This window comes from Vipera berus, assembly GCF_964194415.1.
Source record: "Vipera berus genome assembly, chromosome: 3".
Taxonomy (NCBI): domain Eukaryota; kingdom Metazoa; phylum Chordata; class Lepidosauria; order Squamata; family Viperidae; genus Vipera; species Vipera berus.
Window position 1 is genome coordinate 155,857,931 of NC_138204.1, and position 23,600 is coordinate 155,881,530.

The 23,600-nt window shown below is 38.2% G+C and overlaps 1 protein-coding gene across 2 annotated transcripts in view; it reads left to right on the forward strand.

Moving 5' to 3' along the window:
* Positions 1-23,600, forward strand: part of MBP (myelin basic protein) — a 139,550-nt gene that overhangs the window by 109,950 nt on the left and 6,000 nt on the right. For both annotated transcript variants that reach the window (XM_081325257.1, XM_081325258.1), the window contains exons 5-7: positions 16,641-16,751; positions 19,689-19,724; positions 21,926-21,958. In XM_081325257.1, coding sequence (XP_081181383.1) covers positions 16,641-16,751; positions 19,689-19,724; positions 21,926-21,958 — 180 coding nt within the window. The remainder of the gene's footprint in view (positions 1-16,640; positions 16,752-19,688; positions 19,725-21,925; positions 21,959-23,600) is intronic.

The window sequence follows — 23,600 nt, forward strand, 5'->3', positions numbered from 1 at the left end:
TGGAAAGTGAAATCTTGATGCCCTTATACTGCATCTTTTATTCAAAGAAGAAATTTTCTGAGCAATCAGAATCACGAGGGAGCAAACTCACTGTCAATCCTGAGAAGTAATTCAGACAAGAAAAACACACATGAGTACAAATTCCATCTTTATTATAAAGTTACATTAAGAGAATCTTGCATGTGGGAAAGTACATGTCTCCCCCTCACTTTTACAGTCCAGGAAGCTAAGGAGGGTCCCTTCTGAGGTGCATCTGTTCTTTTTGTGGGTACAGCTGCCTCTTATCTGATCGTTCTTCCACCTGACGCCCAAGGCCATTCCCACATAGCATGACGCTCACAGATCTCTCTTCAAATGGAACATGCGTTAAACTAAAATTAGGACCATATACCTTTGTAAAGATTCTCTTTACATGACAAGTATTTTGGATTTGTAAAGTTATAAGGCAGGAAGAGCTTCTTGAGCTACCAGAAACGTCACCTGAAGTCAGTTGGAAAGGATTCCCAGAGTTCAATGTAAGTTAGTAAGTTAGTAAGTAAGTCTCTTCCCAAGCAATGCAGTCTTAGTTTATATAACTGCTCTGCCCACATCAGTGAACGTTGGAATGCAGCAAACACAGCAGCCCTTTTGTCTAAAGAAGCTGCTGACATTCAGTGAAAGAGCATTATAAATTCTTTGCAGAGATACATTTTCTTATTAATATCCAAGGATGAAAAAAAAAACATTTGAATAATAATGTGCTTTGTTTAAAGAGAGTAGGATGGAGGAAAGCCTGAAGAATGCTTACTTTGTTTCTACCTCCTCTTCATCGCTGCAGGATGCAGATTCTCTGTTACCTTGTTATTTAAGAAACATGAAAGGAAGGGATAGGAAATAATAAAAGGCACGAAAGTGAATATATAACTATAGGCTCCTTTGTGGCAGGACACAAATCACCTATATGTCATCTTAAATATATGCACAGTGAAAGACGGAAAGTACAGTTAATAGAGAACAAATTTGAGGTTTCAAACCGTTGACTGTCATACAAGTTGGCCCCAAATCTCCTCTATGACATGGTTTTTAGTAAATAACAAGCAACTGCAACATTAACAGCCGCATTTCCAAAGAAACCACATGAATGGAATGGCAAAGGATAGGCGCTTTCCCAAAGATGCTTTTCACCTTAGTCGTATTAAAAAAGAGCAGTTTGTCCAAGTTGGCTATTTGTATCTTGGGTGGCAACCTCCAGTCAAATGGTTTAGACAATTTAAAATGAATATCCAGCTGATGCAGAGAGGTGGGGTTATTAAGAGAATATCTTACAAAGATTTTAAAAACTACAGAAACATAAAATAAATAGAAAAAGGAACAGATTATAAGAGATAAAAGAAAAAGTGAAAATTAACAAAAATGGGAAAAGATAATGAAGCCATTTCTGATTTTCCTTGCAGCAGTTGCAAGCATAGCAATTATCAACCTCCACCTTCCCATATTACATATCATAGTTCCTTTCTCCGCATAAACTAACTTTTTTAATCCATACATCCTGAAATCAGCAGTTCATTTTTAGCAAAACCACTATAAAGTCTTTTATAAATGTAGTCTCCTTCATGAAACAATTCCTACAAACTCAACCATTCACAATACATTCCTCCGTTATTTATGTTTCTATAGTCCAGCACAGATAGATTTTTCTTATTATTATTGTAAGCCTGCTTAGATTCAAAACCTCTAATTCCAAACAATAACATTTTTATAAAATATTGTAGAAAAAAAGTATATTGATGCATGTAGTGCCAAACATGGTGTTTCCAGACATTTAAGCAAGCATTCAGCAGGATTTACTGAAGTGAATCAAACATTATCATATCAAAGAGCCAGTTCAATGGCTGATTTTAGAAAGCTACCGTAGATTAGATGCTTGGGCCGTTTGAAAATGATTCTGTTTTCATGAGAGAACATAAAATTATTTCTTATCATCAAAGTATTACCTTCTGATACCTTCTTACTAAGATTATTATTTTATTAACTGTTTAAAATTAGTTTATCATTTCAAGCCCATAACTATTACTAGATGGTCCTAAAGATTTCTATGAGTTAGCCGTGTAGAATGCAAATGTGGTCTCTGAACCCCTTTTGTGGCATGAACTTTGAGATCTTTCATTGACCTAGTTATCAATATAGCCTCTAAATAACTTAATGAGAGCTAGTTTGGTGTAGTGGTTAAGGCACCTCAGTAGAAACTGAGAGACTCAGTTTTATTTTGTTAACTGAAAGGGATGGATTTTTCAAAGTGGCCCCAGTTCCTTTTCTAAACACAGTATAGGACCATTTAGATTGCACTCTAGAATGGCTTTGTCAATCCAGATTTCAATGAAATGTCAGCATCTAAACCAGGGATAGGCAACCTTGGCTCTTTTATGACTTGTGGACTTCAACTCCCAGAATTCCTGAGCCAGCATAGCTGGTTCAGGAATTCTGGGAGTTGAAGTCCAGGAGTCATAAAAGAACTAAGGTTGCCTACCCCTGCACTGTTTCAGCTTAGCAACTGTATTGCCACTCAGGAGCTATGCATTGGTGGAAACATACTGGAATTTTTTAGACTTAATGACTTTACAGACACATTTTCTATTTAATGTAGTGTCTAAATATTTTATATAATTAAATTCTCAAAAATAGGTGCATCTAAAATCAATTGAACTAGTTTATGGTTAAGCTTCAGGTAATTACATTCAGTCAATAAGAAACTGAACAGGAATATTTCAAGAATAAAAAGCTTGGGGTTTTTTCCCCTCAGAACATATGTTAGATCATTATTAATATGAATTGAATGATATGTCACATTCAGAGGATCATATCTTGATTTATTAAGCTGAAATATTCATTGTTTTTTTGTAAATACCTTCTGCCCTTAACTCCTCTTTTTTGCAACAAGCCTTGAATAAACCAGAGAGTCTTTGTGTTTCTATCTGGGGTATTCAGAAGAAACTAAGATCGCCCATTATAGTTTCAGTTTGCTTAATTGTTATGAATCTTGTAACTGTAATTTATTGGTTCAACAATTCCAATGATGTCAGAAGTTGTGGTTCATCAGGGACTTCTTATTTCATCACAGACCACTCAAAGTGAAAAGCAAAATGTAATGAAGCAAAGCACTCAGACCTGTTTCAGTTTAATAGTAAATCCTATAATACACTGTACTTTCAGTGCAACATATTTGGAGAAATTAGCCACATCAATATGTATATACTTTCAGTATGTATATACTTTCTGACAGAAATGATGTACTGTGACTTTTTCTTTTTTCAAAACTTTGTGGTGTCTATAAAACCTGTGTAGATTTTGTGCAACTGAGATATAAATTGTAGCATTGTAAAATATATAATCAATGGTACTAGCTTTCCAGAGTCTGTGATTAACATGATTTTGTTTCAATATTTGATCTTTGTAAGCATTGGTAAAGGGCTTCTTAAATACCTTTTCCACTGCAAAATGTTGTATGAAATAGTTAATACATTCTGTTAATACATTAACATCTTACGTTCATTGTCATATATTTTCATACTTTATTCTATTGATCGAGATAAAGAACTGTGGGCTTTGAAAGATAGCTGATTTGAGGTGAGAAGAACTCCAAAATGTAAAATAGATAACTGTAACAAGCTTCAAATAAAATGGATTGTGCTAAAGGGATGTACAGTTCTGCTCAATTAAATAAATAAAAGAACCTCAGAATGTACCCTTTGCTGACATGTAATAATTCAGTCCTCAGAGATTGCTACAAAATGTGCTTGCCTCTTATTGGATTTTGCTATAGTGTTCTCTATGGAAACCACTCTTTTCTCCCACTATATGCATAAATTGTGCTCTTAACTACACTTATCACCATTCAAAGCCAACTGAAAACCATTGTCTGGTCTTCTAAAATGTACAGAGTTGGTGAAATGACATCCTTAGTTTTACAGATCTGATTTTTGCAGCAGAGTGACAATCCTAGGATGTGAAGATTTTGACTGGATTTCTTATGGTCTTGATCTAATATTCAGATCAATTCAGACCCCTGAATGGATTCAACTGCTCTTTGTTGGAGTTAGTGATTAGAAGAAATGAGGCAAGAAAAATAGAAAAAATAACCTTGTCTGCTTTTAATTGGCAACTACCCCACTCTCACTATGCAACCTTTAAAGATTAAATCTGAGGGACTGAATCCTTGGGCAAAACCAAAAGAGGATTCTGCAGTCGTATTGGTTGAAGTTCAATGTTTCGATATTAAGAAAAAGAAAAGGTAAAAAAATATACAATTTCCCTTCCACATGAAATGCTTTACTTCTAGCAGCCAACTCTCTACCTCTCTGAGCAAGCATGAGAATTAATCCTTTTTTTTTAATTAACTAGCAAGTAAGAAATTCTCTAAAGAAAACTTACAAACTATGGTGTAAGAAAAAATATTTCTTTTTCTATTTATGGGACTTTCTGTTGTAGATGTGAGGAAATACTTACCCAAATTTGACAGCACAAAATTCCATTTTTTATGGAACTTACTTTAGTTGCCAATGGTTTTCTGGTCTAATTTGGGCAACTGCTTTAATCCATAGCTTGGCACTTGGATCTCTTCAGGATAGCCAATTGGCCCAACCCAGATCTAGAGGATGATTAGATGTACTCCCACACTTTGGGGAGGTTCAGAGTGTGAGGCAAGGGGGGATTGCTTTATTGCTTTATTGACTGACTGACTGATTGATTGATTGATTGATTGACTGACTGACTGACTGATTGATTGATTAACTGACTGACAGATTGATTGATTGATTGATTGATTGATTGATTGATTGATTGATTGCAGTGTCAATGTGGTAGATTTCCCTCTTTGGAGCAAATTGGCTGGCTCACTTTTTGCCAGTTTTCCATATATTTCTAAAGAGCGAGCTTCTGTTTTAAGCCTTTTTCTGATCTGAACTATTGTGGCCATCTATTTTTTTATATTTGTTGTGTTGCATTTTTATTTTTATATGAGGTCATTTTTACATTGTATTTTTAATGGGAGCTGCCCAGAGTAGTTTTCGTATTGAGGCAGCATATAAATACATTAAATAAATGCATAAATACGGTACATGTTTCTACTAAATACTAAATAGTGTTTACCCTTTTAGGAAGAAAAAATAATAATGCAAAGCAAACAAAATATCCCCAACATGCCTCAGAAGAAAGCCATCCTCTTACCTATATCATTTATATATTCATACAACCTGACTCTGGTAAGAACTGTTGCGATTAGCACTGATAAATGCAACGTATTCATTAAGTCCTATTCAGTTTTGCACAATGTGAACTAAACATTGCTTCTGAAAATGCATCCAACAGAGAAGCACACTTCATACGTAAAAGCACCAGAAGGCAGGACAAGAAGCAATGCATGATGCCAGTGAGTGAGTATGTATTGGCTGTAGAGGGAAAATTGTTAATAGGGATGGCCCATAGCTAGTTTAAATCTGTCCCCTTTAATGTGCATGTTAGAAAGAGAACCAGGAAATATGTCAATGATGTCAGTGGGTGAAGGTAGCATATGCAAGTGGTTTCTGACCTCAGGTAATCCTCATGTAACGACCATTCAAAGTCACAGCATCACTGGAAAAAATGACTTATGACCATTTTTCACACCTATGACAGTTGTAGCTTCCACACAATGGCCACAAGATTAAAACTTGGACACTTGCTGACTGGCATGTATTTATGACGTTGCAGTGTCATGGGGTAATGTGATTACTTCTGACAAGCCAAGTGAGTGGGGAAGCCCGATTCACTTAACAACCGTATCAGTGAGTTAACAACTGCAGTGATTCACTTAACAACTGTGACAAGAAAGATCGTAAAATGGGGCTAAACTCAGTCAACAACTGTCTTGCCCAGGCAACAGAAACTTTGGGTTTGACTGTGGTCGTAAGTCAAGGACTTCCTGTATATGATCATTGAGTTGAAGTTAACTTGGAAAAGTGGTTGAAAACTTCATCCAATGTAGAAATTCGCAATTGAATATCTGAACAGGATCCATTATAATGACCATGTAGTATTTAATAGTTCTGTTTCCAGGCAGATATTTAGGGACTAGTTATGAAAATCATAACTGTATAGGTAGTGTATCTGAAGAAACTGAATTGTCCCATACAGGAGCTTTGGAAGAAGCATTAATCTCAAACTTATCACTGTTGGAGACAGTCTTGGTGAAAATCCAGGGCCTTCTCAGTAGCTACTCCTAACATTTGGAACTTCTTACCCATAAGGCAAATTTGCTCTTTCCCCATTGCCTTTCCAACAGCGGACAAATATATTAAATTCAAGAGCTCTCTTCCGCTGTCAATGTGTTTATAAAAACACTATTTTTTATATTTTCTTCTTCCTGGCAGGATCCACGTTTTGTTCTTCTTGTTGTTGTTTATGTTTTCAATCTATACAAATTACTTAGGATAACTTACAGCAGTTAAACCACCACCAAATTTAAAATATTTGAAAGTCAAAACAAGCACACTTAGAAAAGTATTTAATAAGAATTGTAAATCTAGCAGAGGAATAAGATGGCTTCTACTAACATTGAAGTTACCAGGGGAGAAATTGTTTGCTTATTATAAAAGGATATCTTTGCCTGTGTCTGAAATACTGCATAGAAGAATATCACTCCCAGGTATGAAGTAACAAGTTTAGTTTCAGCCACTGAGAAGGCCTCTTCTCTTACCTCAACACATATAAACACATCCAGAAAGATCTCTTCATCAAGACTGACTGATACGAGAGGGGGCTCCTGAGGAATCTTGAACAAATACTTTGATTTATACCCAGGAAGAAACAGGTAGCAATTGCAGCCCTTGTAGAATAACATATGATCTGGCCTGAAACCTACAATATTGAAATTGCATTCTGGAACAGAAGTAGATTTCAAATAGAAATAGAAGAAGGGTTTTCAATATTCCAGTTTGGGTACACCTAAGACATGTTTCCAATAACCCAATCTGACCGTCTCAGGAATGAAACATTTAAGCTAGCATAACTTCCTTTTGCTCTTTTTGTTGCCACTCACATTTTATCTTTATCTAAATGCTAGTTTTCTTCAGCAGCATTTTTGGGCTGAAAAATCAATTAAATAAATTGATCTGAAAGATCAATTAAATAAATATTAGCTATATTAAATTAGAAACTGGAAGTTAATTCTGGAAAGAGTAATTTCTTTCAGAAACAAACACAAATATTGTTCCATATAACGTCTAATAAAGAGGGAAGTGATAATGCCCTAGAATAATGTAGATAACATAATATTCGGTGGTTCATGTCTCCAAATGACTCAAAAGAGGCACGGCCATAGCCACACACAGCTCCTAGAACAGGGGAGTCAAACTGCTGGCCCACAGGCCGGATGCATCATCTGGAAGCCATGCCCACCCCATTCCCGGCAATGGCAAAACTGTCCCGATACGTTGCGCAATGTCACGTGACGTCACGAGTTTGACATGTCTGCCCTAGAAGAAGCCATGATAAAGATAGGGTTGCATTAAAAAGACAATTGAGAAATGATTCTGCTGCTTTAAAGATGTGCCACACTCATTCTTCCACATGTTCTGAAGCTTCTCTTCTAAGTATTCTCTAAGTATATCTAAATTTACTTAGTATATCTAGAATACTAAGTATACTCTATCAAAGTATGTACAGTCCATTTATTATTTTTTTTTATTTATTTTTTTATTTTAATTGCATTTATATCCCGCCCTTCTCCGAAGACTCAGGGCGGCTTACAAGCTTAGCAACAGCTATTAAATATGGGCTGCAAAACAATGAATAATCACCAGATGGTAGCAAAGGTTCACAATGACTGTACATCTTTACTGCCAGCTAGTAGTTTGTCAGGCTTCTGCAGCCCAAATTTAGTAATCTTACTAATAAATTACATGTTCCAGTCTTTTCTAGTTTGACTAAATATTGAGAGAAGTATTATCAGAAAACCCTCTGAAACAATAGCTTTTCATTATGGGATATTTTGGCATTCTTTCATATAACTAATAGTTCTTTAAAAATCATATTATTCCTCAGCCCAGAACATAACAGGAAGGACTACACTCTTCAAAGTAAAAAAAAAGGAAATTATAAGAATTATTTGCTAGACATAAACTGTGGCCAGAAGAAAGAAACAATCTGAAACTGTCTGTGCTCAAACAGGACTTATCTACCAACCTATCCTATTCCATAGGATTCTTGGAAGATTAAATGTATTTTAATTTAATATTCAATTTAATCAAGAGTATTACAGTTTTTTAATTTTATCACATTTGAAAGGGAAGCCCAAGGTCGAATACATAATGCCCCCCCCCCCGAAGTAGGGTCATTTTTTAAATAATACAAATTTTATCTGATTTTTTTTCTTTCAGTTTTATTCAATGTATGATAAAAATGTATGCTACAATATAACAAACAAAAACAATAATATATTCTTTATAACTTAAAGGCAAATACATTTACTGTTATTCTGTAAAACCTTGTACTGCAATTATTTGCCAGATTTTCAAATGTTCACCAAAAATCTTTGCTATACATTGTAACAAACACAGTTTTCATTGTGGATCTAATATGAAGGTAAATTTTATTTTATATTTATGTACGGATCTTTTTTTATCTGCAACTTTTTCTTGCTTTTATCATTTCTAGTTTAATTTAATAATTATTTTAATTACATTTTGAGGTTTTCTTTCTTCACTGTATAATCACTACCATTTGCGTTGGTGATGTAGGGTGTGTGTGTGTGTGTGTGTTGTCTGTCTGTGAATCTGCATTGCTATTCACCATTAAATACATTTTTAGAAAAAGACAAAATGTAAAATTTCACTGAAATAGACTGCTAGGCATATGCAACTATCTGGTTCAGTGGCATTTGCGGGAGAACAGCAGGCAAACATTGCATATGAAAAGAAATAAGGCCAGGCTGCAACTGTAATTATTTATAAAATCATCATAACCTGTGGTGAAAATCATACTTTTTCACTTGTAGAAGACTTAAATAGGTTCGGATAGCCCATTTCAAAAACTCTAGCCGAAATTGTAATAATGAAACCACAATGGTCATTGTGGAGTTCTTCCTGAGCAGAGTGAGATGAATTTCTCAATATTTTGGTATATGATGTACTGCCCAGATAAAGAGCCTTACTAATAATGCAATTGCTTTGGCACTTCTGGGATCTTCTGTTAATGGAACAAAGCAGATTTTCAAAGAAACTATCCCAGCAGTTTGTTTTTTTCATGGTATCTTTCCCCTTAGAGTTACCGGTTTCTGTCCAGATGCAATATTTATTTATTTAATTTAATTTGTATACCGCCCTTCTCCCGAAGGAGCTAATATTTAATACTTATATAATATAAGTATTATATTTCCCAGATACAGGTACTAGAACGACAGTGAGATAAAGAATACAGTGACAAGAAAGGGTCTAAATATAGTCTTCTCCAACCAATAGTTTCCAGAGTTTGGGATTAGAAATGCTATTTTTTTCCTGTCAGCTTGGAAGATAGGATTGAAATTAGATTGTAGTTTATGCAACCTCTAAGTAGTCCTTTCTAAATGATAGTCCATTATTTGTGTCTTAAATTCTTACTTTTTAAAATGACATTTCTTGTCATATTTTTTTTCTCAGAATGCCTTTTATCTAGCACTGATGTTTTTAAAAAAGTCCTGTTCTTTTAGTAGGATTTGACGAGAAAGCAGCGCTGCAATCCCTTGTAGTTTTAGTTGACTAAGTAAAGGACCCATGGCAGTCACATTAGTGTCACCAGTATCGGAGAGAAACTACTTACATAGCTGCAATTTATATAGTTAAGAAAAGCTGCACCAGTTGAAATACTGTCTTCTCAATGAGTATACAAGGTCCCAAAGATCACGCTTCATTTGTTCTTGCAAACACATCATTGATAGATCTTCATTTTAACCACAATAGCAATAACCCATTTTAGCATTAGTTAAGAAGGAAATGAGCAATTTTATTTTTCAATGTATTTCTCATGTATATCTAACTCTTTCATATAGTGACTCTGGGGCATACATCATAAAACCAATACATAAATCCATTAAAATACCTCAATTTCAATTGTAATAAAACTTTCAGGTAGCAAGAGAACTGAGCTGGTTATGCTTCCCAAAAACAAAAAAAGTAACAACTATACTTTTGATACAGATAGAAAGGTATTGGAGAACACACAGCTTTCTGATGTCAGAATCAATTTCAAGGATAAGAACAGCCCTGTCTTTGTAGCCCATCCTCTTTAAGAGAAAAAGGGGAAGCCAGATGGTTGAAAAACAACAACAACAAAGCTTTACAGCCCCGTTCTTCTCCATCACCCACAGTACTTTGATTGGATGACTGGCATGTTTAAAGAGCTTTCAGTCCAAAGTCACCCCACCACTCAGCTCTTATCTACTAGCTTTTATCTACCTGAAAGTGCTTGGTTGCCTTGGTAACTCTTGTTGCTTAGTTACAAAAACTGGAGATGGAGATGGCTCATTCTCCTGTGTTTCAACAGAACCTGTTCCCCAGGCAATTGAGGGCAGTCAGGATTTTTTTGATCAAGGCACCAGAGATGGAAGTGTGCCAATCTTATTTTAAAACCAAATCCGTTCAAACCAAACAAACAGACGGTAAGGTGGCCAACATTCAGCTTGAAGCCATGTGTATCTCTCTAAATAGGAAAACTTCAAATTGCAAGTCTTTCCCCAACCTGGTGCCTTCAGGATGAGACCTCCCAGAATTTCTACAGCATACATTGAGAAAATCCCACTGCAGCAGGTGCAGGGAGAATGTTTGTATGAAGGCCAGAAGAGTCCTCTTGAGCTTCATTTTGGCTGATGATCAGGATATATCTCTTTTCTTGCAGGTAGTTGAAAACTGGCTATTAGAAAAGGAGATCAGGATGTTTAAAATGAATTAAAAACAAACTGTTTCTCCAGAGAACACACTGACTTGAGAATCATTAATTATTGTTAAGTAGTAGTCTGTCAACAATTCTTTCTTGGCTCTACTTAAAAAGGTAAAGGTTCCCCCTCACATGCATGCTAGTCGTTTCCGTCTCTAGGGGCTGGTGCTCATCTCCATTTCAAAGCCGAAGAGTCAGCGCTTGTCCGAGGACGTCTCCGTGGTCATGTGGCCAGCATGACTAAATGCCAAAGGCACATGGAACGCTATTACCTTCCCACCGTAGTGGTCCCTGTCTTTCTACTTGCATTTTTATGTGCTTTCGAACTGCTAGGTTGGCAGAAGCTGGGACGAGTAACAGGCACTCACTTTGTTACGCGGCACTCGGGATTCGATCTGCCAAACTGCTGACCTTCTGATCGACAAGCTCAGCATCTTAACCCACTGAGCCACAGCGTCCCTATTGGCTCTACTTATCCGTGGATAAATCAGGAATGGCAGGATTTAGGAAAATTTTAGCTCTATATTTACTGCATTTCCAGTCTTTGTCCTTCCTTCCTTCCTTCCTTCCTTCCTTCCTTCCTTCCTTCCTTCCTTCCTTCCTTCCTTCCTCCCTCCCTCCTTCCCTCCCTCTCTCCCTCCTCCTCCCTTTCCTGAAAACAAGGTAATAACAGCATTAAAGAATTCACTTTGGCAGCATCTGAGCGATCACTCAGAAAAGGCAGACATTCACTTGGTTCTAAAAAGACATTCCTTACATAATTCAGCATTTTCATTCAACCAATTTGCTTTAGTTTCCTATGTGGATATGATTGAACTGCATTTGCTGATCCGATAAAAACTATTCCAACTTGTGATGGTGACTTGAGAGGAAAATTTTTTGAAATTTGAAGGGGGGAAAAAAAATACCAAAAGCCATTGAGTCTCCAATCTGCTCACAGAAAGCCATCTTTAGAATAACTGGTGCAGGGTGAAGGACTTTTAAATAAAGAGCAGCACTGAAAGTTAGGGTCTCCAGCCATGCATAATAAAAGCATAGGAGACATCTTTGTTTAATTCTAGTGTTTAAAGTTCAATAGATGTATTTGAGAGAGCCAGATTTAATTTTTGCTTGTACAGTTTTGAACTCTCACAAAATAATTCAAAACTGTGTCTTTGCCCCAGGCTAATCTTCCACAGGCTTGTTACTTTGTCTCCAAATATTTCACTAATAGACATCTTCACACAACATGGGTCTCTAACATATCCTTTATCCTAGCCTGTTAGCTCAAATCTGTGTGGTAGCAGCACATGATTCAGGATGTATTAAGCAATTACATCAAGAAAAATCTGCAGTGGCACACACAATCAAGGAGAGTGCTATCTTGAACAGAACCAACTTATCTACCCCATTCACTCCTTCTCCTTCTTCTTCTTAATTCTCTCCTCACCTACCCTGGGATATGGGTATACAAATTGTAATGTAATGGGCTCACAGGAGGATTTATCTAGAGAGCCTCATTTCCACAGAGCCTCTGTAGAATTTCATCTTAATAATGGACATCAGAAGAGACAACAGACCATCAGATAATCAGTTGACATGAAACAGTGGGAAGTTAGCCAACTCTATTTGTCAGAAATGGTATAAGGTCTCCTACTTGAGCAGGGGGTTGGACTAGAAGACCTCCAAGGCCCCTTCCAATTCTGTTATTCTGTTATTCTCTTTGGGACAAATCTTTCCTTACAGGAGTGACTAGGTCAAATTGGCATTGGAAGTTGCATTACATGCTAACAGAGACATATTTTTTCTTTAACAAATGGGAAGATTATTATACAAGCTTTCATAAAGAGTAAGCTATGTATCTCAATAAACAATAAAAAAACAAAAATATAGCTGTGTAATTTTGAAGTACTTGGGGAACTTTCTTTCAGAGCATCTGAGATCTATAATGGCAAGCCAATATTAGCAGCAAAAGCAAAGATGAATCATTCAGACATTACATTCAAATTTTAATTTAGGCCTTCCTGGAACTGAAGGTAAGTGTGTGCATAGTTTTGTGAAAGCCAAGAAAAGTTCATGAAATTAATATTCTAAAATAGACGCTCTTTCATATATTATTTACTGCATATTGCATCATATTTTGCCTATAGTCTTCTGGGATATAGACTGAAGACAGGGAACAGAATCAGGAGTTCCACTGATATACAACAATGGGAATTTTTAAGTTACATACAGTTCTTCATAGGGTGGCAGGTAGAAGGAAAAATGAGTTTTAATGCAAACTATACAGCACATATTTAAATTCCCTCCAGATTGGGCTATTAATCATTCTTAAATATGGAAAATTATTTCAGGAAAGCACCTTGTTGTACCCTCCATTCACCATCCAAGACATCAAGTAGCAGTGGAAGTGACTAATCATATGGATCCCTATAATCACACTTCTCCAAGTACTGATCTTTATGCAGCCAAGATAATATATTAATCTTGAAGAATTGCAAAACTAGATGGAGGAAGAGAGAATGTACTAATTGCAATGCTGAACAAATGCATTTCTTGCTACATCATTCTGATGCAGATTCCATTTGTCTTATGACCTACCTACAGCTCGTGGTATGATTTATGAAGTCAGTTACAGGTTGCCTGTGGCCTAGGGCTGCATGCTCCAGGTTCCTAGCAACTGACGTTGTGTCAAAAATAGCCAAAAGGTAACCTTTCCAATATGTAGGTGGTGTTAAGGCTGAGAATTGGAGTGATATGCCCCTGGGAGGTTACTGTTCTTATCACCAACTTTAACTCACCACTCCCAAAAGAAAATTGCAGTAAGGACAAAAATTGGCTGTGTTCCTTTTTATGATCTCACAACATAAGCTGATGGCCAACTATGTCCGGAAGGCTGATGTATGAGTATGTGTATGTGTATGCTAAATTTCATTCCCATTATGATTTAACATGAGCCTTTTCTTATAACTTCATGCTTTACTTCATTTTTGTCACATATGTTTTCAAACCTGATGCCTAAAGAGGATGTCTTTGCAACTTAAAGGCGTTCAGGTTTAGAATAAGGCTTGGTTTAATAAAAGATAATGATTTGCTAATTTCTTTGCTTTTTTCTGGATCATGTTAATCCAGCATTGCTTCTAACATTTTCAATGGAGACGAGCCATCAGTTATCACAAGTGTCAACTCCTCGTCTGACAATAGCAGGATCTCTATACCTTAACAAAGTCAGCGTTGAGCGCCACACGCTCTCAACGCACCTTTTATTCTGAATCTGTAACTAGGTAGCAGCCCCACCCCTAGACTCCACCCCTCCCCCGTGCAGACCAGCATCCGCCTGGCCTGCGTAAATACTCCACCCCCCTACTCCTTCAACCCACGCCCAGCTCCCTCCACCGGCACCGTGCTTCCCAGCGTGAAGGTAAGTACAAGCCCACCCCCCTCCTAACAACCTGAGCGTGCTCCCCTCCACCAATGCATCTCCCCGCGCCACCCCCATGACCCCCTGGCAGCCCCCAAGGTCCGGGTGCAGCTGTTCAGCACCCCGCGTCGCTGCCAGCGTGTCTGCAGTAACAGCCACCGGGTCCGTAAGGCCATCGCCCATAGTCACAACCGCCAGGCCGTCGTCAGCTCTAGAAAGCGTTATGCTGCTTCCGCGGCCGTCCGTGGCTGTTTTGGACCGTCGCTCAGCTGACCGAGCTGCACGAGTATCAGCGGGCATCCCTGGCCGCCCCTCAGTGCCTGCCCGCCTGGCAGCTGACTGTGCCGGCGCGGGCCGTCTCCCTGCTGGCTGCCCCGGTGTAGCCATCCTGCAGCCACTCACAACCGCCCTCAGCCACCTCCCAGATTGCGGCACGCCCGTGGGTCCGGCGCTCGCCCGCCGGACAGCTGGAGGGTGTGGGCGCGGCTGGGCTCTTGGCGTCGCACGGCTGCTCGCCCGCCGGACAGCTGAGGAGCTTGGGAGCGGCTGGGCCTTCGGCGGCGTGCGGCTGCTTCCCCCCCCGCCAGCTGGTGAGTTTGGGAGCGGCTGGGCTTTCGGCGACGATCGGCTGCTCGCCCGCCGGTCAGCTGGGGGGCTTGGGGGCGGCTGGGCTTTCGGCGACGAACGGCAGCTCGCCCGCCGGACAGCTGACGAGCGTGGGCGTGGCCGCTGCTGTTGCCGAGGGCTGCGAGCCGAATCCCCCTCCCGGCAAGTTTGTCGAACCCGAAGGGCTCGACAACAAGCATAAAATACAGAACACTTAATAAGTATCCAATCACATTTTAAATGTTGTTCAATCACACCCACAATTAAGTGCCGCTTGGTGACTTATTCTTCATATGTTTATATACATTCTGTATTGAATTTAAAGAGGTGACCAACTCCTAAATGGCTTTCTGTATCTACCCTGGAAATTAGAGAGCCAGGGAAAATAAGCCACTTCGCTAGCCTCATCTGATCTCTCTTTTTTATTCTTTCCTACTCAGCAGAGGTTTGGAAAGGTTAATTAGGTTAAGAGGCTCATGACTGCCTGTCTCTCAACAGGATAATTCACTGGAAACAGAAGAGAATGAAAACAAATTTGATGTGGCAGCAGAAGCTAAAAAAAGAAATTTCAGGATTTAAAATGGCCTAGATCCAATCTTGGGCTGTGAAGAAAAGCAATCCAAAAAATAAATAGATCCCTCAATATATCCCTACGGGAAAGAAGGTTGGGAAGCAGCTCAAATTCCCTCTGCCTTGCTCCATCCTTAGAGCAGGCATGTCCAACCTTGGCAACTAGACTTGTGAACTTCAGCTCCCAGAGTCCCCCACCTCCACAGGTCTTAAAGTTGCACATCCCTGGCTTAGAGTGAAACTTATGCAAGTTCCTGGTATATACAGAAGCATGCAGATGCAACATGAAGGGAGAGCAGAAACATAGACATCCATGGAAGCAATTCATACGTACTCACTTTGAATAAGTTGATTAAACTCTAGATAAAGTTACCTACACATTAATGCAACATGGGCATTGCTTACCTATTAACATTGTTAGCGGCCCACAGTCTCCCCATGGTGAGACAGACAGCAAACAAATTTAATAAATAAATAAAATATTTCATTGGATAAAAGAAACTACAGAGGTCTCCTACATCTCTAAAGGAGTTGGAAGTACAGTAGGTCTAGAAGCTATCTTCCACATCTTTGTACATCCTTGTCATTCAGTAATAGATAGGTGTATGTGGAAGCTTTGGATTGCAAATTAATAACAATATACTATCTGCATGCAAACAATCTCAAGTTGCTAGAACTCCAAGGGAGATTTTTGAAGGAGTTAAAAAAAAAAGTCTTTGCTTGGGAACTGGAAGAAGTTATTCTTTTCCAAATGGACAGTACTACCTGAGTTCTTTCCTGTTCGTGGAATTAAAGGATAAAGAATTATATGTTCTTAGTTTTGAAAAGAAAATGATCTTTAAGAGGTAAGTTAATTACAGCATCTTAGCAATAGCATCTAAATCAGATTTATGGACTTCAACTCCCAGAATTCTCCAGCCAGCCTGTTCCCTGATCTAAATGTAATAATCATTGGAAATATATCTCCAACTTTCAGGGTTGTTTTTTTAAAAAAAAAGGTTGTATTTTTATCAAATCAAATACAACTCTGTGATGATTAAATGGACACATCCTTGTTGTTTTCTTGATTTTATTTCAAGAGGGGAACATTAATTACTTTCCGAATACATGCTGATCTACAGGTATGACCTACCCTGTGTTTCAGGACTATCACCATGCCTCCAGAGTTAGCCATGTAAGTTCCCTGCCTCATCCAAGGTCTCAGCATGGACGCTATGTGGATGAAAACCCAGTAGTCCACTTCTTCAGGAACATTGTAAGTTTTACTTCCTTCTAAGTCATTTCTACTTTTATGTCCTGAGGAAACATAAACTGCCAGGCTCCACGTAGTTTTGATAGATGGGAGTTGCAAAGCTATTGTCTTGATCCACACTTTTAAATATGGGTATGGAAATATTTTATTTCCAAGAGACATCGTGGCACAATGGTTAGAATGTAGTACTTCAGGCTAAGGCTGCATTCCCACTGCCAGAAGTTCGATCCTGACTGGCTCAAGGTTGACTCAACTTTCCATCCTTCTGGGGGTCAGTAAAATGTGGACCCAGATCATTGGGGGCAATATGCTGACCCTGTAAACACTTAGAGAGGGCTGTAAAACCAGTATGGAGCAGTCTAAGTACTATAGCTTCCTATTGCTATTTATCCCTAAACCCAGCTCTGTTCTGTTCAGTAGGAGGATCAGTCCTACAAATTTAAAAGAATATAGGAAATCATCTACTATAGTGAAATAAATAACCACTTTGGATAGGAATGTGTAAACAAACATGTGTGTGCACTCATGTGCCCCCTCTGTGGATTTAACCTATATGTATGTGGGAGTTCTTTCGGTTAATATACTGGAACCAGCAACCTTATGCAAACTTTCTGGTATTTAATCATCATTTATAGGATTAGATTATGAATTGCCCAGAGTTAATCATAAGATTTCAACTATTTATTGTATTTGTAATTTATTTTTCCTTTATATCAGATCAAGTTGAAAATAATACATAGTCTACCTTGGCGGTTATGGGATCTCTTGGCTATTATTGTTAGATCTGAAGAGGGAATTCTGGCTGCTAAACTGGAATAATAAATTTCAGCTAAAACACAATTCCAGAGAAAAAGCTGACAAACCAACTCTTAAGTGCTGAGGCTCACTTGTCAAGTTGCCTTTAATTTATGTGACAGTTTTGTTATAAAGAGTTTTATTTTATTTTAGTCTAAGAGACTATTTCTGGTTTTCTAATTGTATAGAGATTTGTAAATCTCTCATATTAATCTATATAAACTAAGCCCTGCAGGCATATAGACAGAAGTGTTCCCGAACAGCTGCTGCTGTTACTCGAAATAAATTTCCAACCTGAACTTCTTGAAAAGTGCAGACAAAAATTCAAACACCTAAAGATGAGCTAACCTGAGATTGTGCAATCACCTCTGATATCCTAGAGATGAACTAAATTTACTATGAATACAGGATGAGTGGTGTAAGCCAGGTGTCTTCAAACGTGGCCCTTTTTACGACTTGTGGACTTCAACTCCCAGAATTCCTCAACCAGCATTGAAGACCCCTGGTGTCTTCAATACATGTCTTCAGTTCTTTTCTCTCTAGCAACATGCTTTAAAGCAAAGTATGTAATATCATGATTGAAAATCCCAAGTTTGTATTAAATGTTAAGGGAAAATAGAGAAGGATGTTTTGATAATGTAACCTGAATTATGTACTAAAAACTCTGTTACTGAATTTTTGACTACCACTCAGTCACTATGATGCTTTCTAAATAAACAGATCTTAAACTGGAAAACCAATAAAACTTGTTTTTAAAAAAGCCCAAGTTTATTGGCTATTTCTGAGATGAAGAACATGAAGAATGTGAATTACGAATTGGCAGCCAAGTCCTACATCCAATTTCTCACTTGGGGTTATAAAGCTGATTTTAATGACAGGGTCTGTCTGAGAAGAATCCCCCACTTAACAGAATGGGTGAAAGAGTTGTGGCTTTGGCACTTCAAAAGTGTTCTACAGAGAACAGAACTGTGCCACAGATAACCCTTCAAATGTTTGATGTCGCTGCAATGTATTTGAGCAGATTTTAGTGATTTCCTAGAAAAGTGCAAGTTCCATGAGATCCCATTCAAATAGCCTTGAAAGCTGAAAACCAAGGAACTACTAATTGTGTATCAGTTAAAACACATATAATACTGGTATTGATCACCAATCTTTATCAGTCCTGAAGCTTTAGTCTGTATTTTAACAAGCCAATGGCACATATATGTCTGCATGCATGTCTCTCCCTGTGCCCTACGTAGAAGCATATATATATATATATATATATATATATATATATATATATATATATATATATATATATATGAAATGTTTGCAGAGGCCTCCAAATTTTTAAAGATGGAAATTCTCCAATAAACACTATATAGACTAAGAATGTTAAATATTAAACAAAGTTTAATATATTATGTTATGTTATATTAAACAAGATGTAGGATAAGTTATTTTATATTAAACAAAATATAGGATAAGCTAGCATTATTCCCTACAGCTGTTTGTGGCAGGATTATTTATGGATAAAGAACAAGCCACAATGATATTAATAGCTGACCTGAGTGATGGCTTATCAACATTGCCTGCCAGTGAATCTCTGCTATTTAAAAAGGCTTCTTAATTTGTAATGATAAGACTCTTCCTGGATGATGATACCATTTGCATATAACAGTGTTTCTCAAATTTAGCCACTTGAAGATACATGGACTTCAACTCCCAGAATTCCCCAGCCAGCATGGAAAAAGGATTTAATTTAAAATTTAAACAAGCCCCAATATGTGCAGAAATATGAAAACTTTAGATGGAAAAAAATCAGTGCAACATTCTGTCCCCAGTTTCAGTAAGATCTAAACATCTCAAAGTATTAGCTAATTATGTTGGGGGGGGGGAATGGAAAAGCAGACAGGTAACAAGTGGGTGCAGGAAATTAGATACTCACTAGATAGCAGCAATGGGAAGAAAAAGTTTGCCTTTGCTGCCATCTATTGGTCATTTGTAACTTTCAAGCTGAGAAAGGGGATGCCACATAAAATCCTTCAAACAACCATAGAATTCCACACGCAGAGAGAGACACACAGACAAACATGCAAACAATGGGATTCCAAATATACAGTATATATTTGCAAATCCTTATTTTTAAAAATTTATTTTCAGATGTCACCCAGAACAACTCCTCCTCTTCAGGCAAAAGTAAGTCCTTGCTGTAAATATTTTATATTACATTAACACACAAAAAACCTGTGGTAAAGACTGACAACCAGGTTTCCTTATTTAAAAATACTTCAATAACCTCCCCAGCCTCAATGTGGTCTAAATCAGGGGTCTTCAAACTTGGCCCTTTTATGACTTGTGAACTTCAATTCCCAGAATTCCTCATCCAGGCATGCTGGCTGAGGAATTCTGGGAGTTGAAGTCCACAAGTCATAAAAGGGCCAAGTCTGAAGACCCCTGGTCTAAATGATCCATTACAGCAGGTATTTGGCTGCTTAAAAAGCTACTGGCTACATCTGATCACAGTCTGTACTGCTGTAGCAATCCTATCTGGTCTTTCATGCCTAGCGTCACAAAGGAGGCAACACCACTGAAAGCCACAAGAATCACAAGATGCCACACCCAAACCTGGATTAGCCACATTTTGGAATGGGTTTCCCCTTCTTCCTTGATACCTAGCCAGATCTCAGTAATACATGCCAGGTTTCCCCTTCCACTGATTATTAAGTTATAATATGGAACCTTGGTGGAGCAGTGGGCTAATGCCTCCTTAAGTAACACCAGCTGCTTGCAATTAGTGCAGGTTCGCATCCCACCAGGCTCAAGGTTGACTCAGCCTTCCATCCTTCCGAGGTAGGTAAAATGAGGACCCAGATTGTTGGGGGCAATTAAGCTGACTTTGTAATAATGCCGCTTGGGGGTGTGTGAAAGCCCTAATAAGCAGGCATATACATAGAATGAAGGCTACTGCTAAGCTTGTAAGCCGCCCTGAGTCTTCGGAGAAGGGCGGGATATAAATGGAATTAAAATAAAATAAAATAAAATAAAAATAAATAAATAAATAAGAGAGGCCTTAGTACAGACTGACTTGCATTAAGAAACAGCAGCCAGGGCCATCAAGGTCTGGTGACCAAGCAAAGTAGTCCATATAAATGGAAATTAGGATCAATCCTGGGGACTAAGGCTGGGCTGGATCCCTCCAGAGGCCCAGACAAAATTACTCTTTTCATTGTGTGGTTTATTGCAAGTAGTCCTCAACTTATAACCATTTGTTTAGTGACCATTCAAAGTTACAACAGCACTGAAAAAGTGATGTACGATGTATGTTTTTCACATGTATGACCATTACAGCATACTCATGGTCATGTGATCAAAATTCAGACGCTTGGCAACTGGCATGTATTTATGATGGTTACCGGGTCCCGTGGTCAGGTGGTCCCCTTTACCAAAGTCAATGGGGAAGCAGGTTCACTTAACAACCATGTTATTAAGTTAACAACTGCAGTGGTTCACTTAACAATTGTGGCAAGAAAGGTCATAAACTGGAGCAAAATTCACTTAACAACTGTCCTGATTAACAATGGAAATTTTAGGCTCAATTGTGATCATAAGTCAAGGACTACCTGTATTTCAATATCTAATTTAATCTTTACAAGCGCAGATTTTTATCCTGCCTTTTTTCATATGCAGTACAACTCACAGTGGCAAACATACCAATTACTTCATCCTTCTCCTATTTTCCTCACAGCAGCAAGCCTGAGTCTACTGACTTCATTTTCCCCCCTCAAATTTCTCTACATCTTTAGCTTCTGAATACAGAAAGCCAAACTAGCTTGTTTCAAATTCTAGCCTAATAAAATATCAGAGACTGAAACTGTGAGTAGATGAAAAGTATTCACGTGCATAACATTGGACCATAGATCACTGTCCTCAAAAAACCTTGAAATGATTTATCGTGAACTATACTGTGATAAATAGACAGCCAGGAAAGTTCCATGTTCTCTCTTCGGTAAAAAAATCATGTACACATTTCCAGGTGTTGGCTCTTTTATGACTCTTGGACTTCAACTCCCAGAATTCCTGAGCCAGCATGGCTCAGCTTGAAAACCTCTCTCTTTCCCCTCAGCATGGCTGGCTCAGGAATTCTAGGAGTTGAAGTCCACTAGTCATAAAAGAGCCAAGGTTGCCTACCCCTGCGTTAGACAATGGGTTTTATAATTCACATCTGAAACTCCTCTAAAATCCCACAACACAACTGCAATCCAAACATCTTGGACTTTAGATATTTTAATCCACACCACCGACTGTGATAATCCTATTCTACCAGCTCTTGGCATCCTTCATGACTCTATAGTCCGTGGTGGTGATCATGTCACTTTGTTTGTTTCTTACATGTGCAGGGGAGAGGATCATCCTTCAGCAGATTTAGCTGGGTAGGTGATAAACATGCTTCTCTTCGCAATTATTTTGTTCTCCCCAGGCCCAAAGGGCGTCTCTTTGCTGTCTTGCTTTTCTGCAGCTGATGCTGAATTCCAGTATATATTTGTTTATTCCTTTATTTCACTTTGGCTTGTTTGCTTTATTCTTACCAATCCATTCCTGGTTCCAAAGCAGTTTCTTTACATCCATGGTTTTATTGCTTGCTTTTATCCTGAAATGAGTCAAGCTTAATTAAGATTCCTTTTGCCTGAACACAGAGCACCTTTACTGCATGGCAAACTGCATTTCTTTAAGACTCCCTAAAAGTTCTGTGTGTCCACAGGATGGAGGGGGAGGGGGAGGAATGAAAGTGTGGGTTGCTACTATGAACTGTACAAAGCTCCAGTTCTGGATGGATTCAAGAACATGGTACACTATTGGATTTGCCATAAATTGACAACATTGTCATATACTGAGAACCTATTCACCCTGTTCATTTCATATCTGTGAAAAAGATTAATTTCTTACTGAGAGAAAGACTTAGTAAGCTTATAAAAATGTGCTGTTAGTGACAACCAGGCAGAGAAGTTTCAAAGTGAAAGGTTACTTTTCCCTCTAGAGCAGTGGTAGGCAACCTTGGCTCTTTTATGACTTGTGGACTTCAATACCCATAATTCCTGAACCAGCCATGCTGACTTAGGAATTGTGGGAGTTGAAGTCCACAAGTCATAAAAGAGCCAAGGTTCCCTACCCCTGCTCTAGAGCATAATCCAAAATTTTTTAATCTTTATCTTAAAGTGGCTTTTCTTAAGAGTGTTCACATTAAGGCAATGTGACAATGAATTTATCTAAATCTATATCTACAGTATATCTATATCTACATCTTCAAGGGCTGGAGATACTTGGACTTGTGGGGTATATTGTTCCAAAGGTGACAGAGGAGATTTGTTTCTTGGGTCCCATTAGATGACATTGTTTCATAAAAGGACCTCAGAACATGTCCATCCTGCTGGACCTTGCAGGATGGTCAGAACTGATCAGAAATGGGCAATCCTGTAAATAAATGAACACTCTACAATGAATGGTTCTGTAGCTAGAAAGGGCACTTGGAAACTTATAGTCAGTGCAGCACTGTGAGTCCAAACAGACATCTAAATTGCACAGCATATCTATTTGGAAGATTGTACCCCAACTAAAAGATGGAAGAACTCCAGACCTAGTGGATCCCAAAGCTCGCAGCCACTCAAGTTTGCTTGGTTAAGCCAAAGCTGTTTTTCCCCATTTAGATCCCCCACAGCTTTTATCTAGGAAATCATAATCCAAAAGACTTGCATAGACAGAGTCCAGCTGAGAGCAGATCCAAGCTACTTCATTCAACAGATGCCTACAACAGTCTCAGTAAAATGAGGGCCCAGATTGTTGGGGGGGGGAAACTTCTCACAAAATATTTAAATCTAAGTGCTATTGATATCTCCATCAGAATCCTCAGCTATAAAATGATATTGGAAGATAACTATATCGTTCTAATAATTTACACCCAAACAAAATATTCTGTACTCTGCCTTTGATAAAAATGGCCATGAGGTACTCATGAAAATTATTGCAAATTTATGAGAATATAACTGAAACACCTTGGATTTTGTAGAGGTGCAAGAG